A 19,973-nucleotide genomic window follows, 5' to 3' on the forward strand; every position below is an offset into this window, starting at 1 on the left:
CCCCATTTGGACACAGTCAATTAAATGTACCCATGGGACATGCATGGGGTGCTGGCAGGGGCATGTGGAAAGCTCTGGGTTGGATATTTAGAATCTAGAAGTCATGGGTACATCAATGAGGATGAAAGAGAATGGCCAGAAACAGGGCGCAGAAGGGATAGCGGGCTCAGAAAAGGTCAGAAGCTCCTACCAGACACAGGAAGGGCAGAGACGGTGGTTGATGCTGGACACCAGTGCCACTGTGGAGAGCAGAAATGACCCCTTCCAATAAAGGGAAAAGGCAGCACTTGAAACCTGGGAGGATCAAGGCTGCCTTCCAGTGCAGCACCTTTACTTTCCAAATGTGGGAACTGGCCCGAGACGAGCTTAGTAAGGGTTACAATTAACAACCACCTTACATTTATATTATTTTATAGATATATCTTTTACATACAGAGACCTTCAACATTGTACTGTGATACAAGAAAGGAGGAATGTAATGGAATTTCATCATATATGAGGGTCATATACTGAAGTCAGAAGGTGGAAATAACTTTTTAACTATTGTACTATTTAGATTGTATTACTGGTTACACTGTTCTACTATTACAATAAAATTTAAAGGACGTTCAACCAAACCCTTGAGAGTGATTCCTTCTGCACCTAAAGTACAGTGTGGTTGTGTAGACAGTCCCCTGCTGTCATTCTCACACACAGTGAGTTTCAGAACCTCCAAGGCAGAAAAATGGAGCGCACCAGAGGGAAATCTACACGCAGGTGTCTGGGCCTTCAACCATCCTGTCTTTAAGATGAGCCTCCGCTCCTCAGCAGCTGAGACGGAAAAGGTAGAGAGACCTAAAGCACTGTGCTTCCCTGCAGAATTTGCTTTACCTTGTTTTCTAATGCGTCAGCACTTGTCAGAAGATGTGATGGATTCAGGAGCATCAAACAGAATAACACATGTGAAAGCAGCTATCCCAGAAACCGGCACACAGTGTGAACTCAAGAACCGTTTGCTGGACTTGAAATCAGAAGCAGATACTTTTCATTGAAAAGTAGCAGAGAAGTTGGCCGCCTGTTTTCTGGCTTTCCAGCTGGCAATTCCTGATGTGGGCTCCATCAAACTGCACTCATCCAAACAGTTACCAGGTGAGCTTTACAGCTGTAAAAGACCAGAGAAGACCTATAATGCAACCCCTTCTCAGTGTCTATGCTAAATGGGTGCATGGAGATGCTACATCATATCTCTATCTTGCACATAAGGAGAAAGACTCATCCTTCTGAAGTGTCAGGGCATAAGTCCAGGTCTGGGATTTTCTGTTTACCATACTGCCTTTAAGCGAGTCAACTAAGATGAATGCTGCAACCAAAAAGCAGACATTCTAGGGTGAACAGGAACCCAAGCACAGAGGTTAACATCCAGCAGGAACAAAAGAAAGAAAAGGAAAAGGAATCATGTAAAACATATCATAAGGAACTTCCATGTTCAAGCTGAAACAGTCAAGAAGGCAAGCTCAGAAGCATTTCACTAGGCAACCACATGACGGAAAACAAAGTCTGCCGCACACATCCAGAACAGTGTGTGTTAAAGCCTGGAAGAATAAGATTCTCATGCACAGCTGCCACAGGATCGCCAGCTTGGCTAGAGAAGGACTGCCAATTCATTAATCCAAGCATGTAACCCAACATGTATATACTAATGAGCAGACACTATCATGAAAATCCAGGATTTGCCCTCTTAGAGCTCATAAGAGAAAAACAGGACATAGGCACACAGAGAAAGCAGTGGCTGTGACTATTAAAAGATAAAGTTATCAATCTGATAAGGGGCATCCACAAAAACCCTACACCTAACACACATAATGATGGAAGACTGAATGCATTCTCCCTAAGTTCAGGAACAAGGGGCAAGGACATTCACATTCACAACTTCTATTCAGCATTGTACTGGAGATTCTAGCCAAAGCAAGAGGGCAAGAAAAAGGGCATCCAGACTGGAAAAGAAGTCAGTCTTTATTTGCAAACAACATGATCCTACCTGTAAAAAGGCCTAAGAAATCTACCCAAAACAAAACCCTAATTGAACTAATAAATAAGTCTAACAAGGTTGCAAGATATAAGGTCAATATACAGAAACCAACTATAAAAGTAAGAAAATGAAAAGAAAAATAAAAGTAAGAAAACAACTCCATTCACAATAGCATCAAAAATAATAAAATGCTTGGGAATACATTTAAGAAGTACGAGACTTGTACACTGAAAGTACAAAACACTCCTCAGAAAACTTAAGAAAGATCTAATGAATGGAGAGATACTTCATATTCACTAATTAGCGGACTCCATATTGCTAAAATAGCAATTCTCCCAAAAGTAATCTATAGTGTCAACACAAATCCTATCAAAATCCCTGTCAGCTTCTTTGCAGAAGTTGACAAACTTATCCTAAAATGTATTCAGAAATGCAAAGGACACAGAACGGATAAAACAATCTTGAAAAATAACAAAGTTAGAGGCCTTACACATCCCAATTTTGAAAGAAAGCCACAATAATCAGCATGACAGCATGGTATTGGCATAAGGACAGACATAAAGATCAATGGAACAGAACTGAAAGTCCAGAAATAAACCCCTACATTTATGTTCACTGGATTTTCACAAAGGTTCCTAGGTAATTCAATGGGGAAAGAATAATCTTTTCAACAGAGCCTGGAGAAATAAGAGATCTCATGATGCAAACATCGATTTAGATCAGGATTCAGCAAACTCTGGTGCTTGAGCCAAATCCAACCCACCACTTGATTTTGTAAATAAATTTTATTTGGAACACAGTCAAAACCATTCACTTAAACATACTGTCTATGGCTGCTTTCCCCTACAATGGCAGAATTGAAGACAGTCATCCTTTGGTATCCATGTAGGATTGGTGTCAGGACCTCTGTGGATACCAACATCTGAGAATGCTCAAGTCCCATATATAAAATGGCAGAGTATTTGCATATAACCTACACACACCTACTATGCACAAAGATATCTTATAGCTCAATAATAAAAAGATAAATAATCCAATTAAAAATGGGCAAAAGATCTGAATACACAATTCACCAAAGAAAATATATGGATAGGCACATGAAGAGCTGCTCAACACCATTAGTTATTAGGGAAAGGCAAATTCAAACCACGATGAGATACAATTTCACAGCCACTAGAATTACTCGAATCAAACATAATAACAAGTGTTGGTGAAGATATGAAGAAACTGGAATCCCATATATTGCTCGTGGAAATATCAAATGGTACAGCTTCTTCAGCAAACAGTTCAGCAGTTTCTTTAAAAAGTAAACCTGACAATTCATAAAATTCATAAACTGAATGACCCAGCAAATCCACTCTCAGGTATCTATCCATGAGAACTAAAAACATTTGCCTGAAAAAAAAACTTGTATAATACATAAATGTTCATAGCAGCATTACTCACAACAACCAAGAAGTAGAAAAAATTCAAATGCCCTCAACTGGTGACTGAATAAGCCAAATGCAGTACATGCATAAAACAGGATACCATTCAGCAATAAAAAGGATGGACTATCGATATATACTACTACATCAATGAACCAACATCAAAAACACTTGCTCAGTGGAAGAAGCCAGAAATAAACGCTGCGTGAATCATTTACAGTCAGTCCTCCATATCCATGGATCCAATGGAAAACATTTGAGAAAAAGGAATAAAAGATAATATACCAATAAAAAATAATACAAATCTTTAAAAACACAGTGTAACAACTATTTACATAAAGTTTACACTGGGTATTATAAGTAATCTAGAGATAATTTAAAGTATACAGGAGAATGTGTGTAGTTTATATGCAAATACACCATTTTCTATAAGGGACTTGAGCACCCAAGGATTTTGGTATCCATGGGGGTCCTGGAACCAATGACCCATGGATAAGTCATTGAAAGACCAAGAAGTGACTATCTATGAAATATCCAGAAAAGGTAAATTTATAGAGAAACAGGATTAATGGTTACCTGGGACTGGGAGTGGGAATGGGGAGTGACTACAAACAGGTCAAGGCATCTTTTTAGGTCTTGTAAATGTTCTATAATTAGATTGTGGTGACAGTTGCCCAATTCTGTGTAAATTTACTAAAAAGCATTGAAATGGGTGAATTTTATAATATGTAAAATGCATCTCAAAAAAGCTGGTTTTTTTTTTTTTTTTTTTTTCAAGAGATTGGGTCTTGCTATGTTGGACTCGAACTACTAGACTCAGGTGATCCTCCTGCCTCAGCCTCCCATGTAGCTGGGACTACAGGTACATACTACTGCACCTGGCTTAAACCTGTTGTTTTTTGTTTTTAAAGAAAAATCAGTGTCACCAGATAGAACCTTTCCAAAGCTCTGCTCCTGACCAGAGAACTGCAGTGTGGCCTCCAGAACAACATGTTCACAGCCCTGCCTGGCATTTAGGCCCTGAGTCTGGCCTCGCCACCTGCCACATCCTCAAGCATCCTACCCTCCTTGTGGCTGCCAAGCACATGGGCTAAGGAGTCAGAGACCCTGAGGTTCCAGCTCTGTGACCTTAGGTTACTTCACCTCACTGAACCTGTTTCCTCCCTTCTGAGATGGGGATAATGACCCCTCACAAGGTAAGCATGTGGAATTTCTGGGGTGATGCTCCAAATACACCAGGCACAGTGCTTAGCACAGAGTGAATATGCACACGCTTCACAGGGCTGGCTTAGGCCACAGTCAACATCTCCTCCTGAGAGGCACTGCCTGACCATCCCACCTCAGTGGCAGCCCCAGTAGCCTTTGCACACTTTTTGTTTCCTCCTTAGCTCTTGCAGCTCTTTGAGTCTTTTGCCTGTGTCTCTTCTTTTCTGGTCCATTCTCCCTACTGGGCTGAGGTCTCTATGATGACAGGGTCCTTGGCTTTGTCCCTCATTGTCTCAGCAAGGCCAGGCCCAGTGCTGGACAAGTAACAAGAAGACAGTGGACATTCACTGAGGTAAGGAATAACTGGCAGCTGCAGGTACAGCGCTCTGGCACACGGCCTCTCTGGCACTGGCACACTGGGGGACTCTCTTGTGTGTCTGACTACATTCTTCCTGATCTTCCCCTCCGTCGTGGTCCAGAATCAGCCTCATGGGAGCAATGCATGATGGTAAAGTTGATCAAGCCTGGAGGGGCTAATGACTCTGGGAACATGCAAGTGACTGGAACAGGATTGGGCTCAGTGATGGGAAAGGGGAAAAGGTTGGTGAACAGTAAGGGGTCTGGATGCTCACAAGCAACCAACGTCAGCTGAATCACCAAAGGCGGCAGCTCATGTGGAGAGAAGAGGGAAAGTGGACACATATGGGACATGACTGCCATGTATGCCTTCTCTTACTGAAGGACGAGGTTAAATGTACTGGTTGAAACAAAATCTTTACGTATTTCATACATTTGCTCTGAAAACTGGAGTTGAATATAACTGTAGCATTTTGCATTCATTAAATTTCTTTTACCTTCCATGGAATTATGGTTTGAACACACTTTGTGAATGTATGCAAATTAAGTATGTAAACTAGCAAGGCCTAGCACTTAATCTTTTTTTTTTTTTAACATGGAGCCGCTCTCTGTCACCCAGGCTGGCGCAATCTCGGCTCACTGCAACCTCCGCCTCCTGGGTTCAAGGATTCTCCCGCCTCAGACTCCCAAGTAGCTGGGTGTACAAGTGTGTGCCACCATGCCCAGCTAACTTTTGTATTTTTGGTAGAGGCAGGGTTTCACCATGTTGGCCAGACTGGTCTTGAACCCCTGACCTCAGGTGATCTACTCACCTCGGCCTCCCAAAGTGCTGAGATTATAGGCATGAGCCACCACTACTGGCCACTAATACTTAATCTTAAAGGGCCTAGAACACTTTCTAGGACCAGGCCTCAGGAATTAAATACAAATGGTCATTAAGAATATTCAACTTGCTCTAAAGAAGCTGGGGCAGATCTTCTTTGGCATCTGCCTCTCATTAAATTAACTCATTTGTTCACTTTGGCAACTGTTTTGTTGATCAGGCAATCTTTTTCACTCACTTACCTAAAGACAAGGTGAATTCCTCAACCCTCAAGCAACTCTGCTAACAGAAAAAGCCCCTACACCAAAACATCCTTTCTTCATTACCATCACCTCCTTTCTTCAGTTTTCCTCTTTCAAACACAAGCAGAAGGAAGGACATGGCTCTCATTACATGGGGCTGTGCACTTTACTGTGCACCTCTGGACAAGTCATTTATTCTCTCTGATTAGTTTGCCCAGCTAGAAAAGAAAGCAGTCAGTCACCAAAGTCCCTTCTAGTTTTAAAACTAAGTGGGGCACTAACATCCCTGTAAGGACAGGTGTGGGTATTGTCACAAAATTTTCAGGCTGCCTTGCATACATCATGGGCAGTGGGGTGGGGAGGGGAGGGAATTAGAGAAGTGAGAAAAAGTTGCTTTTTGCACCCAAAAGATCTTAATTAAAGTCCCAGAAGTTACTCAGGTTAACACCTTGGGCAAATTCCTTAACCCCTCTAAGCCCAATTCTCCATCTTTAAATACAGAGAATTTATATGTTGCAGAAGTATTTAAGAGAACTCGAAATAAAATGTACCTGTCTTATATAACACTCAAAAAACATAAGGTTTCCAATCAACTTGGAAGAAGGCACCCCCAAAGGCACTCCCCTGAACCTCTGAAGACTCCAACTTAACTTTCCAACATTCCCCAAAACAGGAGACCAAATCACAAGGGTGAGAGCACCCAAACAGAGCCAAGCTTATCTTTCTAAATTCCAATTCAGGTTCCTCCCTCTCGGCCTTCCAACACAAGCCATCTCCTCCCCTGTTTAATCCTTGCCACAAGGGAGGTCAACAAAACTATACAACACCTAGAAAGCACCAAATGTGCCAAGTACTCTGCTAGGCTAAGAAGAGAGGCCTCCTCAAAGCACTCTCTCTGTGTGTTTCCTTAACACTTTCACAGACATCATCTTATCCTAGGCAGTACATAGGATACATACACATCATTTTTTTTTAAACGTGGCCATTGAGGCTCAAAAGAGATTTTTACCCATTAGGTCACACAGCTAATGAGCACCTGCAAGACGTCCTAAAGTCTGTCTTTCTAAGCCACCTCCCTAATTCCTCCTTAACTAATTCACCTGTAACCAGCTCTGTGCATTTCATTTAATCTTGGTCCCCTTTACTGGGTTCACTCATCTCTCCACAGTTACTTACAAAGCACCTGCAGGTGTAGACACAGGTGTAGGAAGAGGCTGAGCACAGCAACATGCCCCGGAATTGGCTTGTTTCAATCCCAGTTCTCCCACTTACTATTTACATGACCTTGGATCAGTTTCTTCACCTCTCAGTGCCTTAGTTCTCCTTAATCTTTAATAATGGGCTAAACAGGGCTGTTGAAAATTAAATCAGTTACTTATACAGGGTTTAGTCCAACGCATGGCCCCTACCCTGCAATAAGGGCTGCTTTTATTCTTCTGGGTTCTGGGGACAGTCTTCAATCAGACAGGAACCTTAGCCTCAACAAGCTTACACTCTAGCGGTAAATGCAATAAACAAGTAAACAATTACCAATATAAGTGATCATTGTGATGAGTGCGATGAAAATAATAAATGTGTGACGGGGGGTAGGAGGCTACTTCAGATTGGGTGATCAGGGAAGGATTCTCAGGGGATATCTGAACTACAAGAATTACAAGAAGGAGCGGGATTTAAGGAGAGCTGAAGGAGAGAGAACAGCGGGTGCACAGACCTGTGCTGAGCCAGCGGCACCCTCCAGGAAAACACGGCGGTCCTGATGCTGGGGACTACGTGCGGTTGCCACGCGAGGGAAATGGCCCGAGATGCAGTCCCAGAGGTCGGCGGGCACCGGCCAGCTTTGGAACCAGGTAAGGCAATATCCAAGAGCGCTAGGAACCCACTGGAGGGTTTCAGGCAGGGAAGGGGATCGTATCTGAGCTATGGTTCTTCCAGCGCCCCGCAGATGTGCTGTGGAGAACAGACCGGCGGGGAAGAGCTGAGTCCCCAGGCAAAGCCCAGGTGGGAGGCACCGCGTACCCAGAACTGAACGCGCGCACCTGAGGGGACACTGGCTGGGAGGCCGGGCGCAAATTCAAGAAACGTAAAAACTAAGCCGACCGGAGCCAGGACGTGGCCAGGGCGTCCCTCGCGTCCCAGGGGCCTCGCACCTGTCCCGTTCTCCACTCCTCCCTCTTTGAAGCCGGTGTCGCGAAGCTACAAGGCTGCCAGCCTCGGGCTCGCGTCTCGGTGCAGCCTCTTCCTGGCCTGAGCCCCAGGAGTCTCCCAAGCCCCACGTCCCTCACGCGTGGAAGAAGCATTGGCCCCGCGCTCCGCCCCGCACCTCCCCCGCCCGCCCGCGGCCTCCACGCCCGCCCCGGCCCAGGCGGCGTCGCTCACCCGGACACCCTGCAGCACCCGGACCCGCTCCTCCTCGTCCACTCCGAAGGACACCCTACGGCCCTCGCTGCTCTCCGTGCTCCCCATGGCGAGCTGCTGGAGGGCGGGCAGCCACTAGACCCGGACCCTGCTCCAGAGCAACCGAGCTAACAACGCTTTCCAGGACTCGCGCGGCAGCGGCACACGCCAACAAAACCACGTCCTATTGGTCGCTGCCGGAGGCTTCACCAATCGGGTGGCGCTGAGTCGCGGTGCCTTGTGGGGGTTGCAGTCCTTCCGTCTGGAGGGGTGGGGGCGTGGCGGTCTGCGCCTGCCAGAGTGCGTTAGGCTGTGGCTGAAGGTGTGTACCGGCGGAGGCCCTGGAGTGGCGGTCTGGGTTCAGGACAGGGTCATGTTCTCGCTTTGGGAGCCCACACTTGAGGGAGAGCCAACGGTGATGTTCTAAGGCCAGGAGACGCCGAGAAGGCCATGGCGCTCATCTGGAGGCGAATTTCTGAGGGTTCACCGCTTCATTCATTCAGCATACACGTGAAGAGCGTGACAGCGCCGCTCAAGAAAGCGAGTGTCCTGCCCTTGAGAGGTTTACAGTGCAAGGGGGGGAAACAAGTGAAAAGCCAAACACGCACGCAAGGAAACTGACGGTGATACACAGAAAACTGCATGGTGATGCCACGAGTGAAATGAACAGAAGGAGGCCTCTTTTAATTTCAGCGGTCAGAGCAACTTCTGAGGCAGAAGCTTTGAACTGAGCCCAAGGGAGAGTAGGATTTATGTAGAAGGTAGGGAAAGAGGTTTTCTGGGAGCCTCAGGCAGGAAAAGAGAAAGAGGGGCCATCCCATGGCTGGAAAGTGAGAAGAGAGCAGAGGAGCGGTGAAGAACCAAATCATGTCGGGTCTTGTGAGGCAGGATCTGAGTGTGGGTGCCGCGGGAGGACAGGGAATGGTCCTAAGCCTTTAGGAGGCATTGCCCAAGGAGTGTACATACCATGTGTGGAATGCAGTGTGCCAGGCATTGTGTGTAGGCTTCTTACACAGGACCCTATGTGTAAGGGAGCACACAGACGGTTGCCAGTCAGACACTGCTACCTTCAACTAAGCCCCTTTTTGTTCCTCTGAGTTGCTGAATGGCTTTGATTTGCAAAAGTGCGCCTGAAGCCGAGCTGAGGAAAACTAGATGGCTACATGAAAAAGGCAAAAAGTATTTGGAGCTCCTATTGGCAACCTGGATGGAGTGGGGTGTGCCAATAAAGTATTTTGAATGAAACTAGCAGATACTTTTGTTCCTAAAGATTCCATGGTCACACCAGCTCTGGGATGTTTACTGGCTTCTTCACCCTCAGCTATTCTCAATCTCAGAGCCTTACTGCTCTCTCTCAATCATTCTCTCCTCCTCACCCCTTTCTTACCAGGGATTAGGAAGTGGGGAAATGGGGAAATGGTCAAAGGGTACAAACTTTAGTTATAAGATGAACAAGTTCTGGCCAGGCACAGTGGCTCATGCCTGTAATCCCAGAACTTTGAGAGACTGAGGCAGGCAGATCATTCGAGTTCAGGAGTTTGAGACCAGCCTGATCAACATAATGAAACCCCATGTCTACTAAAAATACAAAAAAAAATTAGTCAGGCGTGGTGGCACGTGCCTGTAATCCCAACTACTTGAAAGGCTGAGCAGGAGAATTGCTTGAACTTGGGAGGCGGAGGTTCCAGTGAGTGGGACCTCACCACTGCACTCCAGCCCTGGTGACAGAGCAAGACTGCAACTCAAAAAAAAAAAAAGATGAACAAGTTCTGAGGATCGAGTGCACGGCATAGATGGTGAAGGATGTGTTAATTTCTTTGTGATAAGCATTATACAATGTGTATGTATATCAAACCATCACATTGTATACCTTAAATATATATAATCTTCATCAATTACTTTTTTTTTTTTTTTTTTGAGACAGAGTCTCACTCTGTCACCCAGGTTGGAGTGAACTGGCGTAATCTCCACTCAGTGCAAGCTCCGCCCCCTGGGTTCATGCCATTCTCCTGCCTCAGCCTCCCGAGTAGCTGGGACTACAGGTGCCTGCCACCACGCCTAGCTAAATTTTTTTTGTATTTTTAGTAGAGACGGGGTTTCACCATGTTCGCCAGGATGGTCTCGATCTCCCGATCTTGTGATCCGCCTGCCTCGGCCTCCCAAAGTGCTAATTAAATTTTTTTTTTTGAGACATGGTCTCACTCTGTTGCCCAGGCTGGAGTGCAGTGGCACGAATATGGCTCACAGCAACTTCGACCTCCTGGGTTCAAGCAATCCTCCTGCCTCTCAGGACTATAGGTACATGCCACCACACCTGGCATATATATATGTGTGTATGTGTGTGTATATATATGTGTGTGTATATATATGTATATGTATATGAGACTGGGTCTCGCTATGTTGCCCAGGCTGGTCTCAAACTCCTGGGCTCAAGCAATCCTCCCACCTTGGTCTCCCAAAGTGCTGGGATTACAGGGGTGAGCCAGTGCACCTGGCCATGGGTCCCAACAGCCACCGAGTATTCAGAGGGCCATCAAGACATCTGTGCTGAGCTAATTCAGCAAAACGAGTGAGAGCCAAAGGTGACCATGAGACTCTGTGTGGCCTCACTCCCACTGTGAAGAATCCTTGGGGAGTCTTGGAATTTCACAGACTTACAGCAGCATAGGTGAGCCTCATGACAACCAATATGTTCTTTATCCCCACTTCACAGATCAGAAAACTGAGGAGCAAACAGGTGAAGACAATGCAACATTATTGATCCATAGTAGGAGGAGGATAAATGCAGTGGCAAGGGAAGTGAAGGAAAGGAGGGGAAGGGCAGCAGAGCTTTTTGAGGACCTTCCTTGTGCCAGGCTTCAGGGCACAAGCACACATGATTTTCAGGCAGTTAATCTAGAACCAATTAATTGAGTCCTCAGAATCATCCTGGAGTTTTATTACCCTGTTCTAAGGCCCAAAAAACTGAGGCCCTGGGGAGGGAAGGTGTTGTGACAGGTTTGCTCGTGGCTACCTGGCACCCAGTTTTCCCTTCCCTACAACAGAACCCCAATTTCCTGGGTGCAGGCATGTGCCCAATTAGAAAAAATTGCCTCCTAGGCTCCCAGTAGTCAGATGTGGGACAACTTGAACATCAAGAAGAATAGAAAGAGTAATGGCTTATAGCACATTTAATTGTTTTAAATCCATTAGCCTATTCTAGTGAGAGGGAGGAAGAGAGGGAGAGAGTGACAGAGAGAATGGGAAAGAGAGTAGGGAGATTCTTCTTTGCAAAAAAATGCCAGCTAACCAGTACAGCAGGAATTTGATATTTTTTAAATTGCCATTTTTCCACCTTCAGAGGATTAACTAAATGAGGCAAAAATTGTCAAAGGATACTAAAGTCATTGAGTGGAAAAATTGTTGGGGAACAGGCTATTCACCCAATGTACTGGGATTACCTTGGCCTCCCAAAGTGTTCGGATCACAGGCATGAGCCATCATACCTGGCCACAGAGCCCAACAGCCACTGAGTATTCAGAGGGCCACGAAGACATCTGTGCTGATTTTTTCCTGCAGCAAAGGAAATTGGGGTTCTGTTGCAGGGAAGTGGGAACTGGGTGCTAGGCAGCCATGAGTGGACCTGTCACAACACCTTCCCTCCTACCCAACCACAGATTTATTTCTTACAAAGGGAAAACCTATTACAATGATGACACCTGGAAGTCACTACCTTAACCAAATGACCAAATTTAGCATCTCAAATAGTGGGACCATTTGGCACAATGTCCCTCCCCAAGTGATACAACAAGGAACACAAAACATCTCCCGTGTAGTATTCTCGTCAAAAGTGTAACCTGAATCTAATGGCGAGGACACAGTCAGACAAACCCAGAAACATCCTAGGAAACAACTGGCCTGGACTCTTCCAAAAGGGCAATGTCATAGAAAACAAAACCAAAAAAAAAAAAAAAAGATAGCTTAAAAAAGACGAAGGAGGCCAGGAGAAGTGGCTCACACCTGTAATCCCAAAACTTTGGGAGGCCAAGGTGGCAGGATCACTTGGGGCCAGGAGTTCAAGACTAGCCTGGGCAACATAGCAAGATCCCATCTCTAAAAAAATAAAGTTTTTTTAATTAGCTGGGTGTGGTGGTGTGTGCCTGTAGTCTGAGCTACTCTGAAGGCTGAGGTGAGAGGAGTACTTGAGCCTAGGAAGTCAAGGCTACAGTGGGCCGTAATTAGACCACTGCACTCCAGGCTAGGTGACACAGTGAGACCCTGTCTCTAAAAAATAAAATAAAATAACAAAATAATAAAACATTTTAAAAAGAGACGAAGGAAGCATAGCACTGAAATGCATCAGTGAATCCTAATTGGATCCTGAACTAAAACAACAACAGCAACAACAGGAAAGCTATCAAAAGATACTTAGGTTTTTTGGGAATGCTTTATATATGGAATAGTGTCCTAGATGATACTGTAGAATTAATGTTCATCTTCTTGTTCTTGGGAAATGCATGCTGAAATATTTAGGAGTGGAGTGCCATAATGTTTACAAGTTACACTCAAATGGTGTGGAAGAGAAATATTAACATTAGGTGACTGTATCTTAGAATCCACTATATTATTATTTCACTGTTTTATGTATGTGAAAATTTTTAGAACAAAAAAGAGGAAGGAAAAAAAGCTTTCTTCAAAGCTGGAAGTGACCACGTGACCCAGCTCTTCGGCAGGACAGCACGGTGCTTATGTGGGATGAGGTACAAGGCTGAGTTCTGCCTTTTTCTAGACTAGCCCCTCAGGCAATTTGTGGATTCTCTCTGCACCTCAGTTTTCTGAAGGATGTGAGAATGCTGCTGACATTACCTGGAGTATTTGTCCAGAGAGCTTGGTACTAAGGGATCTCATTCAGCAACAGCTGTTGTCATCAAAGACTTTGTTTTTGGAATGAATACTTTGGCAACCAATACGGAGGGTGTACTGGAGGAGGCAGTTGTGTGAGGTGCCTTGTCTTAAATTGGGTTCTTCAGAAGCAAACAACAAGAGAAGGGCTGGTGAAGTGGAAAAGTAATTTGCTTTGTCCATGTTAAAAGCCAAAAGGGGGCCAGGCATGGTGGCTCATGCCTGAAATCCCAGCACTTTGAGAGGCCGAGGTAAGCGAATCACTTGAGGTCAGGAATTCGAGACTAGACTGGCCAACATAGCAAAACCCCATCTCTACTAAAAATACAAAAATTGGCTGGGCATGGTAGTGCTTGCCTGTAGTCTCAGGAGGCTGAGACAGGAGAATTTCTTTAACCAGGAGGCAGAGGTTATAGTGAGCCGAGATCACACTACTGCACTCCAGCCTAGGTGACAGAATGAGACTCTGTCTCAAAAAACAAAAAAGTCAATAGGGGGCTTTCCTCGCAAGATCAGAAACAGGGGTGTCTGCCTTCTCCACTTCTATTCAACATTGCACTGGAGGTTCTAGCCAGGGCAGTTAGACAAGAAAGTGAAATAAAAATCTTCCAGATTCAAATAGAAGAGGTAAAACTATCTCTATTTGCATGTGATATGATTTTGTATGTAGAAAATCCTTAAGAGATTCACAGACAGACAGACAGACACACACACACACACACACACACACATTTTAGTAGTGCTAATAAGCAAGTTGAGCGAGATTGAGGGTAAGAGATACAAAAATCAGTTCTATTTTATGCACTGGCAATGAGCAATTAAAAAATGAAATTCGGAAAACCCCCCCTTACAATAGCTTCAAAAAGAATTTTACCAAAGAACTACAAGATTTTTTCCCTGAAAACTGCAAAACACTGTTGCCTGGGCAGGAGGATGGAAATTGATAGGAAAATGACTGAGGGATGTTTGTGAAGGATAAAAATGTTCCCTATTCTGATTAGGGTAGTGGCTATGGTGTCTACATTTATCAATATTCTTCAAACTGTACACTTAGCATCTATGCATTTTGTCAATACCAGCCTGGGCAACATAGCAAGACCCCATCTCTACAAGAAAAAATTTAAAAATTAAAAAGACACATAGACCAATGGAACAGAATAGGGAACTCTGAAATAAAACTGCACACTTACAACCAGCTGATCTTCAACAAAATCAACAAAAATAAACATCAGGGAAAGGACTTTCTAGTAAATAAATAGTGCTGGGGAAACTGCTGTGAAAATGGGAGAACTGTATGCAGAAGAATGAAACTGGACCCCTACCTCTCAACCACATACAAAAATTAACTCAAAATGGATTAAAAACTTAAATATAAGACCCCAAACTATCAAAATCCTAGAAGAAAATCTAGAAAATACTCTTCTGGACATCAGCCTAGGGAAAGAATTTAAAGAATTTATGACTAAGTCCTCAAAAGCAAATGCAACAAAAACAAATTAACAATTGGGACCTAATTAAAGAGCTTCTGCAGAGCAAAAGAAACTATCAACAGAGTATACAGACAACCTACAGAATGGGAGAAAATATTTGCAAATTATGCATTCAACAAAGGACTGATATCCAGAATCTGTAAGGAACTTAAATCAACAAGAAAAAAAATAACCCCGTTAAAAAGTAGGCAAAGGATATGAACAGACACTTCTCAAAAGACACACATGCAGCCAACAAGCATATGAAAAAATGTTCAACATAACTATCAGAGAAATGCAAATCACAGCCACAGTGAGATACCATCTCACACCAGTCAAAATGGCTACTATTTAAAAAAAGAACAGATGTTGGGGAGGTTGTGGAGAAAATTATAAGGGAATTCTTACACACTGCAAGTATAAATGTAAATTAGTTCAGCCCCTGTGGAGAGCAGTTTGGAGATTCCTCAATGAACTAAAAATAGAAATACCATTTGATCCAGCATTCCCATTATTGGGTATATACCCAAAGGAATATAAATTGTTCTACCAAAAAGACACTTGCATGTGTATGTTTATCACAGCATAGTCACAGTAGCAAATACATGAAATCAACCCACATGCCCATCAACAGCAGACTGGATAAAGAATATGTGGAACATAAACAGCATGGAATACTACACAGCCACAAAAAAGAATGAAATCATGCCCTTTGCAGCAACATGGATGCAGCTGGAGGCTGTTATCCTAAGCAAATTAATGCAGAAACAGAAAACCAAATATCACATATTCTCACTTATAAGTGGGAGCTAAACATCAGGTACACATGGATGTAAAGATTGGAACAATAGACACTGGGGACTCCAAAAGGGGGCAAGAACTGGAAAACTCCTTATTGGGACCATGTTCATTATCTGGGTGACAGTATCAAGAGAAGCCCAAAACTCAGCATCATGCAGTATACTCTTAACAAATCTGCCTGTGTACCTCCTGAATCTAAAATAACGTTTAAAAAACTTAAAAAATTAAAATATTAGCCAGGCATGGTGGCTTCACACCTGTAGTCTCAGCTATCAAGAGGCTGAGGAGGAAGGATCACTTGAGCCCAGGAGACCAAAGCTGCAGTAGCAGTGGCTATGATTGGGCCACTGCACTCCAGCCTGGATGACAGAGCATGGCACTATCTCTTTAAAAAAAAAGGGTGGCTGGGGGGAAGGTATAAAACATTTTGGGATTTGACACCATCATGTTTTATTTCTCACTTAGGCAAGATGTGGATGGAGGGGGCTAGGCAATCCTGGCTAACAGAGGTTCCGCAGTGCCAGAACTGCGCTACCTGGAACATGTAGCTTCTGAGGGCAGGTCAGCAGAGTAGAGTGAGCCTCCCAGACTACAGCTTTGAGCACCAGCTTTCCCAGCCTGGATAACCCAGCACTTCCCTCCATATTCCCCTGCCCAGAGCTGGCCACATGGCCCCACCCAACTGCAAGGCTGAGCAGTGCTGTCTTCCCTCAATAGGAAGAAAGAGGAAACCAACTCATAAGCACTGATAATATCACACACAACTGATGAAAACAACTCATTGATCCCTTATTGTTTTCTGAGAAGGTCCCTATAAGAAAAACATGTTGATAATAACCAAGACATTCCTCACACTGAAAGAGTACAGAGAAACTAAACCACAGTTTATTTCATAAGCAGCTGTGTCTTGATGATGGCATATACATGTCTTTTGCTATACAATAACTAGAGTCCATGCATCTTCTGCCTTAGGAAGGTGTTTCCTGGGTGCTAAAGGTCTTTCAGCAATGCTGGCATGCATTTACCTTAGAAGGCAAATTATTTGTGCTGCTCTTCACTTCTCATTTTTTTCATTTCACTGTTTACCGATAATGTTACCAGAAAAAAAGGGTCTTGATCCAGATCCCAAGAGAGAATTCTTGGATCTTGCACAGGAAGGAATTTAAGGCGAGTCTCAAAGTTCAGTGAAGGAAGCAAGTTCATTGAAAGCTACTCCATTACAGAGCAGAGCGTCCTTAGAAAGCAAGTGGAGGAACGTACAGTCTTGTTTTACGTTTTTCTTATATAGGGGTCTTATCTATGCAAAGACTAAATTAAGCTGTGACTACGTGAGAGTGAGCAGACAGCATGACAAAGTTGATTTAAAGACAACTCTCTTTGACATTTCAGTGTGTGCGTCCATCAAAGAATAGTTATATTAACTGGAAAGCATATATGGTTATGGGTATGGGGATAACTGGACTCTCCATTGTTGTAGGAGTGTCCTTGCAGGGATCTTTAGGCTGTTTCCTCAACCATAAGCATCTTAGGGCCATGGGTCATGACTAGCAAGGAATGTGTCTTGTTAGTCAAGATGGAGCTGAACTTAAAATGGCATTGCTCTGACTCTCCTAGGCTCCTGCTTTCCTAACAATAACAGCTCCCTGTAGGCTAAAGTTTGCAAACTGCTGTTGAGAAATGGAGCCTTGATGGGAAGGGAAGATGCTCACATGTAGGCAGGAGGAGCTCCCTGGAAGGTCAGGTCCTGGGGCCGCTGGGGAGGAGTGGCTGAAGGAGCAGGTCCTAGTGGTGGTGCAGAGCATCTCCTGACTTTCTGCAACTCTTTTCCTTTCTGAACCTCAGGTGCCTCAGCTGTAGGATGGGGTTGACTTGAGCCCCTTGTTCCCACCCTCCTCAGACCTGAAGAAGAAGAACAGCTGGGTCTGGGAGTGTTTGTCCTGTTGAGACTGTTCAGGCTAGCCACTGAGGATTTTGTTGAATTGGTTGCAAGCTAGATGGATTTTCCAAGGTGTGGGTGAGGAGTGAGTAGAGGAAGACCCAGCATATTGGAGGAGTGGGGCTTAGAGTGAAGGAAAGAGAAGAGACAGAAACTGGGTGGGGAGAGAAAATCTGGGAAAGGAGGTTTTGGTTAAAAGTAGCAGTGGTGTCTTCTGATATCACCTGTGACACCAAATACATGTCATTTTCCCCATACCACCAAGTTCTCCAATTCTCTGACACCAGCTAGGTATCCTAGAGATCAGTCCAGCTCTGACACCAACTCTTGGAGTCAGTGCAGGCCTCACAGGTGAAGGGCTCAATCACATAAGACTGCTCCCCACTTCAGATGCTGGCCACAAATGGGGTGCCAAGGCTGACAACCAGTTCAGTGGTTCCCACCATCCCCGCCCCCGGCCCTCAGGTTTGATAATCACTGAAACTACTGACAGAACTCAGGAAAGTGCTCTACTCACTGTTAAAGTTTCTTATCAAGGACACGATTGAACAGCCAAGTGAAGAGGTATGTAAGTTGAGGTCTGGAAGGGTCCAAATGCAGGAGCCTCTGTTTGCTTTCTCTGATGTAAGAATAGCTACTCCTGCTTGCTTTTGGCGTCCATTTGCATGGAATGTCTTTTTCCACCCATTTACCTTAAACTTATGTGAGTTCTTATGTGTTAGGTGAGTCTCCTGAAGGCAGCAGATGGTTGGTGAATTCTTATCCGTTCTGCAGTTCTGTATCTTTTAAGTAGAGCATTTAGACCATTTACATTTAACGTTAGTATTGAGATGTGAGAGGTACTTTTTCTATTTGTTGCTTGTATACCTTGTTTTTTTTAATTGTATTTTTGTTTTATAGGTCCTGTGAAATGTATGCTTTAAAGAGGTTCTGTTTCGATGTGTTCCCAGGATTTGTTTCAAGATTTAGAGCTCCTTTGAGCAGCTCTTGTAAAAAAACAAAAAAAAAAAACAAAAAAAAAAAAAAACAAAAAAAAAACCCAACAAATAAACATCCAGGACCAGATGGATTCACAGCTGAATTCTACCAGACATTCAAAGAAGAATTAGTATCAATCCTATTGACACTATTCCACAAGATAGAGAAAGAGGAAATCCTCCCTAAATAATTCTGTGAAACCAGTATCACCCTAATATGCAAACCAGGAAAGGGCATAACCAAAAAAGAAAACTATAGACCAATATCCCTGAGGAACATAGATGCAAAAGTCCTTAGCAAAATACTCTAACTGAATCCAACAGCATATCAAAAAGATAATCCACCATGATCAAGTGGGTTTCATACCAGGGATGCAGGGATGGTTTAACATATGCAAGTCAATAAATGTGATACACCACATAAACAGAATTAAAAACAAAAATCACGTGATCATCTCAATAGATGCAGAAAAAACATTTGACAAAATCCAGCATCCTTTATGATTAAAACTCCCAGCAAAATCACCATACAAGGGACATATCTCAATGTAATAAAAGCCATCTATGACCAACCCACAGCCAACATAACACTGACTGGGGAAAAGTTGAAAGTTCCTCTGAGAACTGGAATAAGACAAGGATGCCCACTCTTACCACTTCTCTTCAACATAGCATTGGAACTCCTATCCAGAGCAATCGACAAGAGAAAGAAATAAAGGGCATCCAAACTGGTAAAGAGGAAGTCAAGCTGTTTTTGTTTGCTGATGATATGATCATTTACCTAGAAAACCCTAAAGACTCTTCCAGAATGCTCCTAAGACTGATAGAAGAATTCAGCAAAGTTTCTGGATGCAAAATTAATGTACACAGGTCAGTAGCTCTTCTGTACACCAACAGCAACCAAGCTGAGAATCAAATCGAGAACTCAACCCCTATTACAATAGCTGCAAAAAAATTAAAATGCTGGCTGGGAGCGGTGGCTCATGCCTGTAATCCCAGCACTTTGGGAGGCCGAGGCAGGTGGATCACGAGGTCAGGAGATTGAGACCATCCTGGTTAACATGGTGAAACCCCATCTCTACTAAAAATACAAAAAATTAGCTGGGCATGGTGGCCCACGCCTGTAGTCCCAGCTATTCAGGAGGCTGAGGCAGGAGAATCACTTGAACCCAGGAGGTGGAGGTTGCAGTGAGCTGAGATCACACCACTGCATTCCAGCCTGGGTGACAGAGTGAGATTCAATCTTAAAAAAAAAAAAAAACAAACTTAGGAATATACCTAACCTATCTAACCCAGGAGATGGAAGACCTCTATAAGGAAAACTACAAAACACTGCTGAAATAAATCATAGACAACACAAATGGAAACACACCCCATGCTCATGGATGGGTAGAATCAATATTGTGAAAATACCATACCCATACTGCCAAAAACAATCTACAAATTCAACTC

General features: G+C 43.9%; 1 protein-coding gene across 7 annotated transcripts in view; it reads right to left on the reverse strand.

Moving 5' to 3' along the window:
• LOC105470224 (coiled-coil-helix-coiled-coil-helix domain containing 6) overlaps nt 1-8,627 on the reverse strand; it is a 237,539-nt gene extending 228,912 nt beyond the window's left edge. For 2 of the 7 annotated variants that reach the window (XM_071092314.1, XM_071092313.1), the window contains exon 1: nt 8,211-8,384. In XM_071092314.1, coding sequence (XP_070948415.1) covers nt 8,211-8,360 — 150 coding nt within the window. In that variant the 5' untranslated portion in view covers nt 8,361-8,384. Of the gene's footprint in view, nt 1-870; nt 1,142-8,210; nt 8,385-8,439 lie in introns of those variants that run through there. The other 5 variants (XM_011721999.3, XM_011721997.2, XM_011722002.3 and 2 more) reach the window with 5 other exon arrangements.
• Nucleotides 8,628-19,973: the final 11,346 nt, after the last annotated feature.

This window comes from Macaca nemestrina, chromosome 2, assembly GCF_043159975.1.
Source record: "Macaca nemestrina isolate mMacNem1 chromosome 2, mMacNem.hap1, whole genome shotgun sequence".
Taxonomy (NCBI): Eukaryota; Metazoa; Chordata; class Mammalia; order Primates; family Cercopithecidae; genus Macaca; species Macaca nemestrina.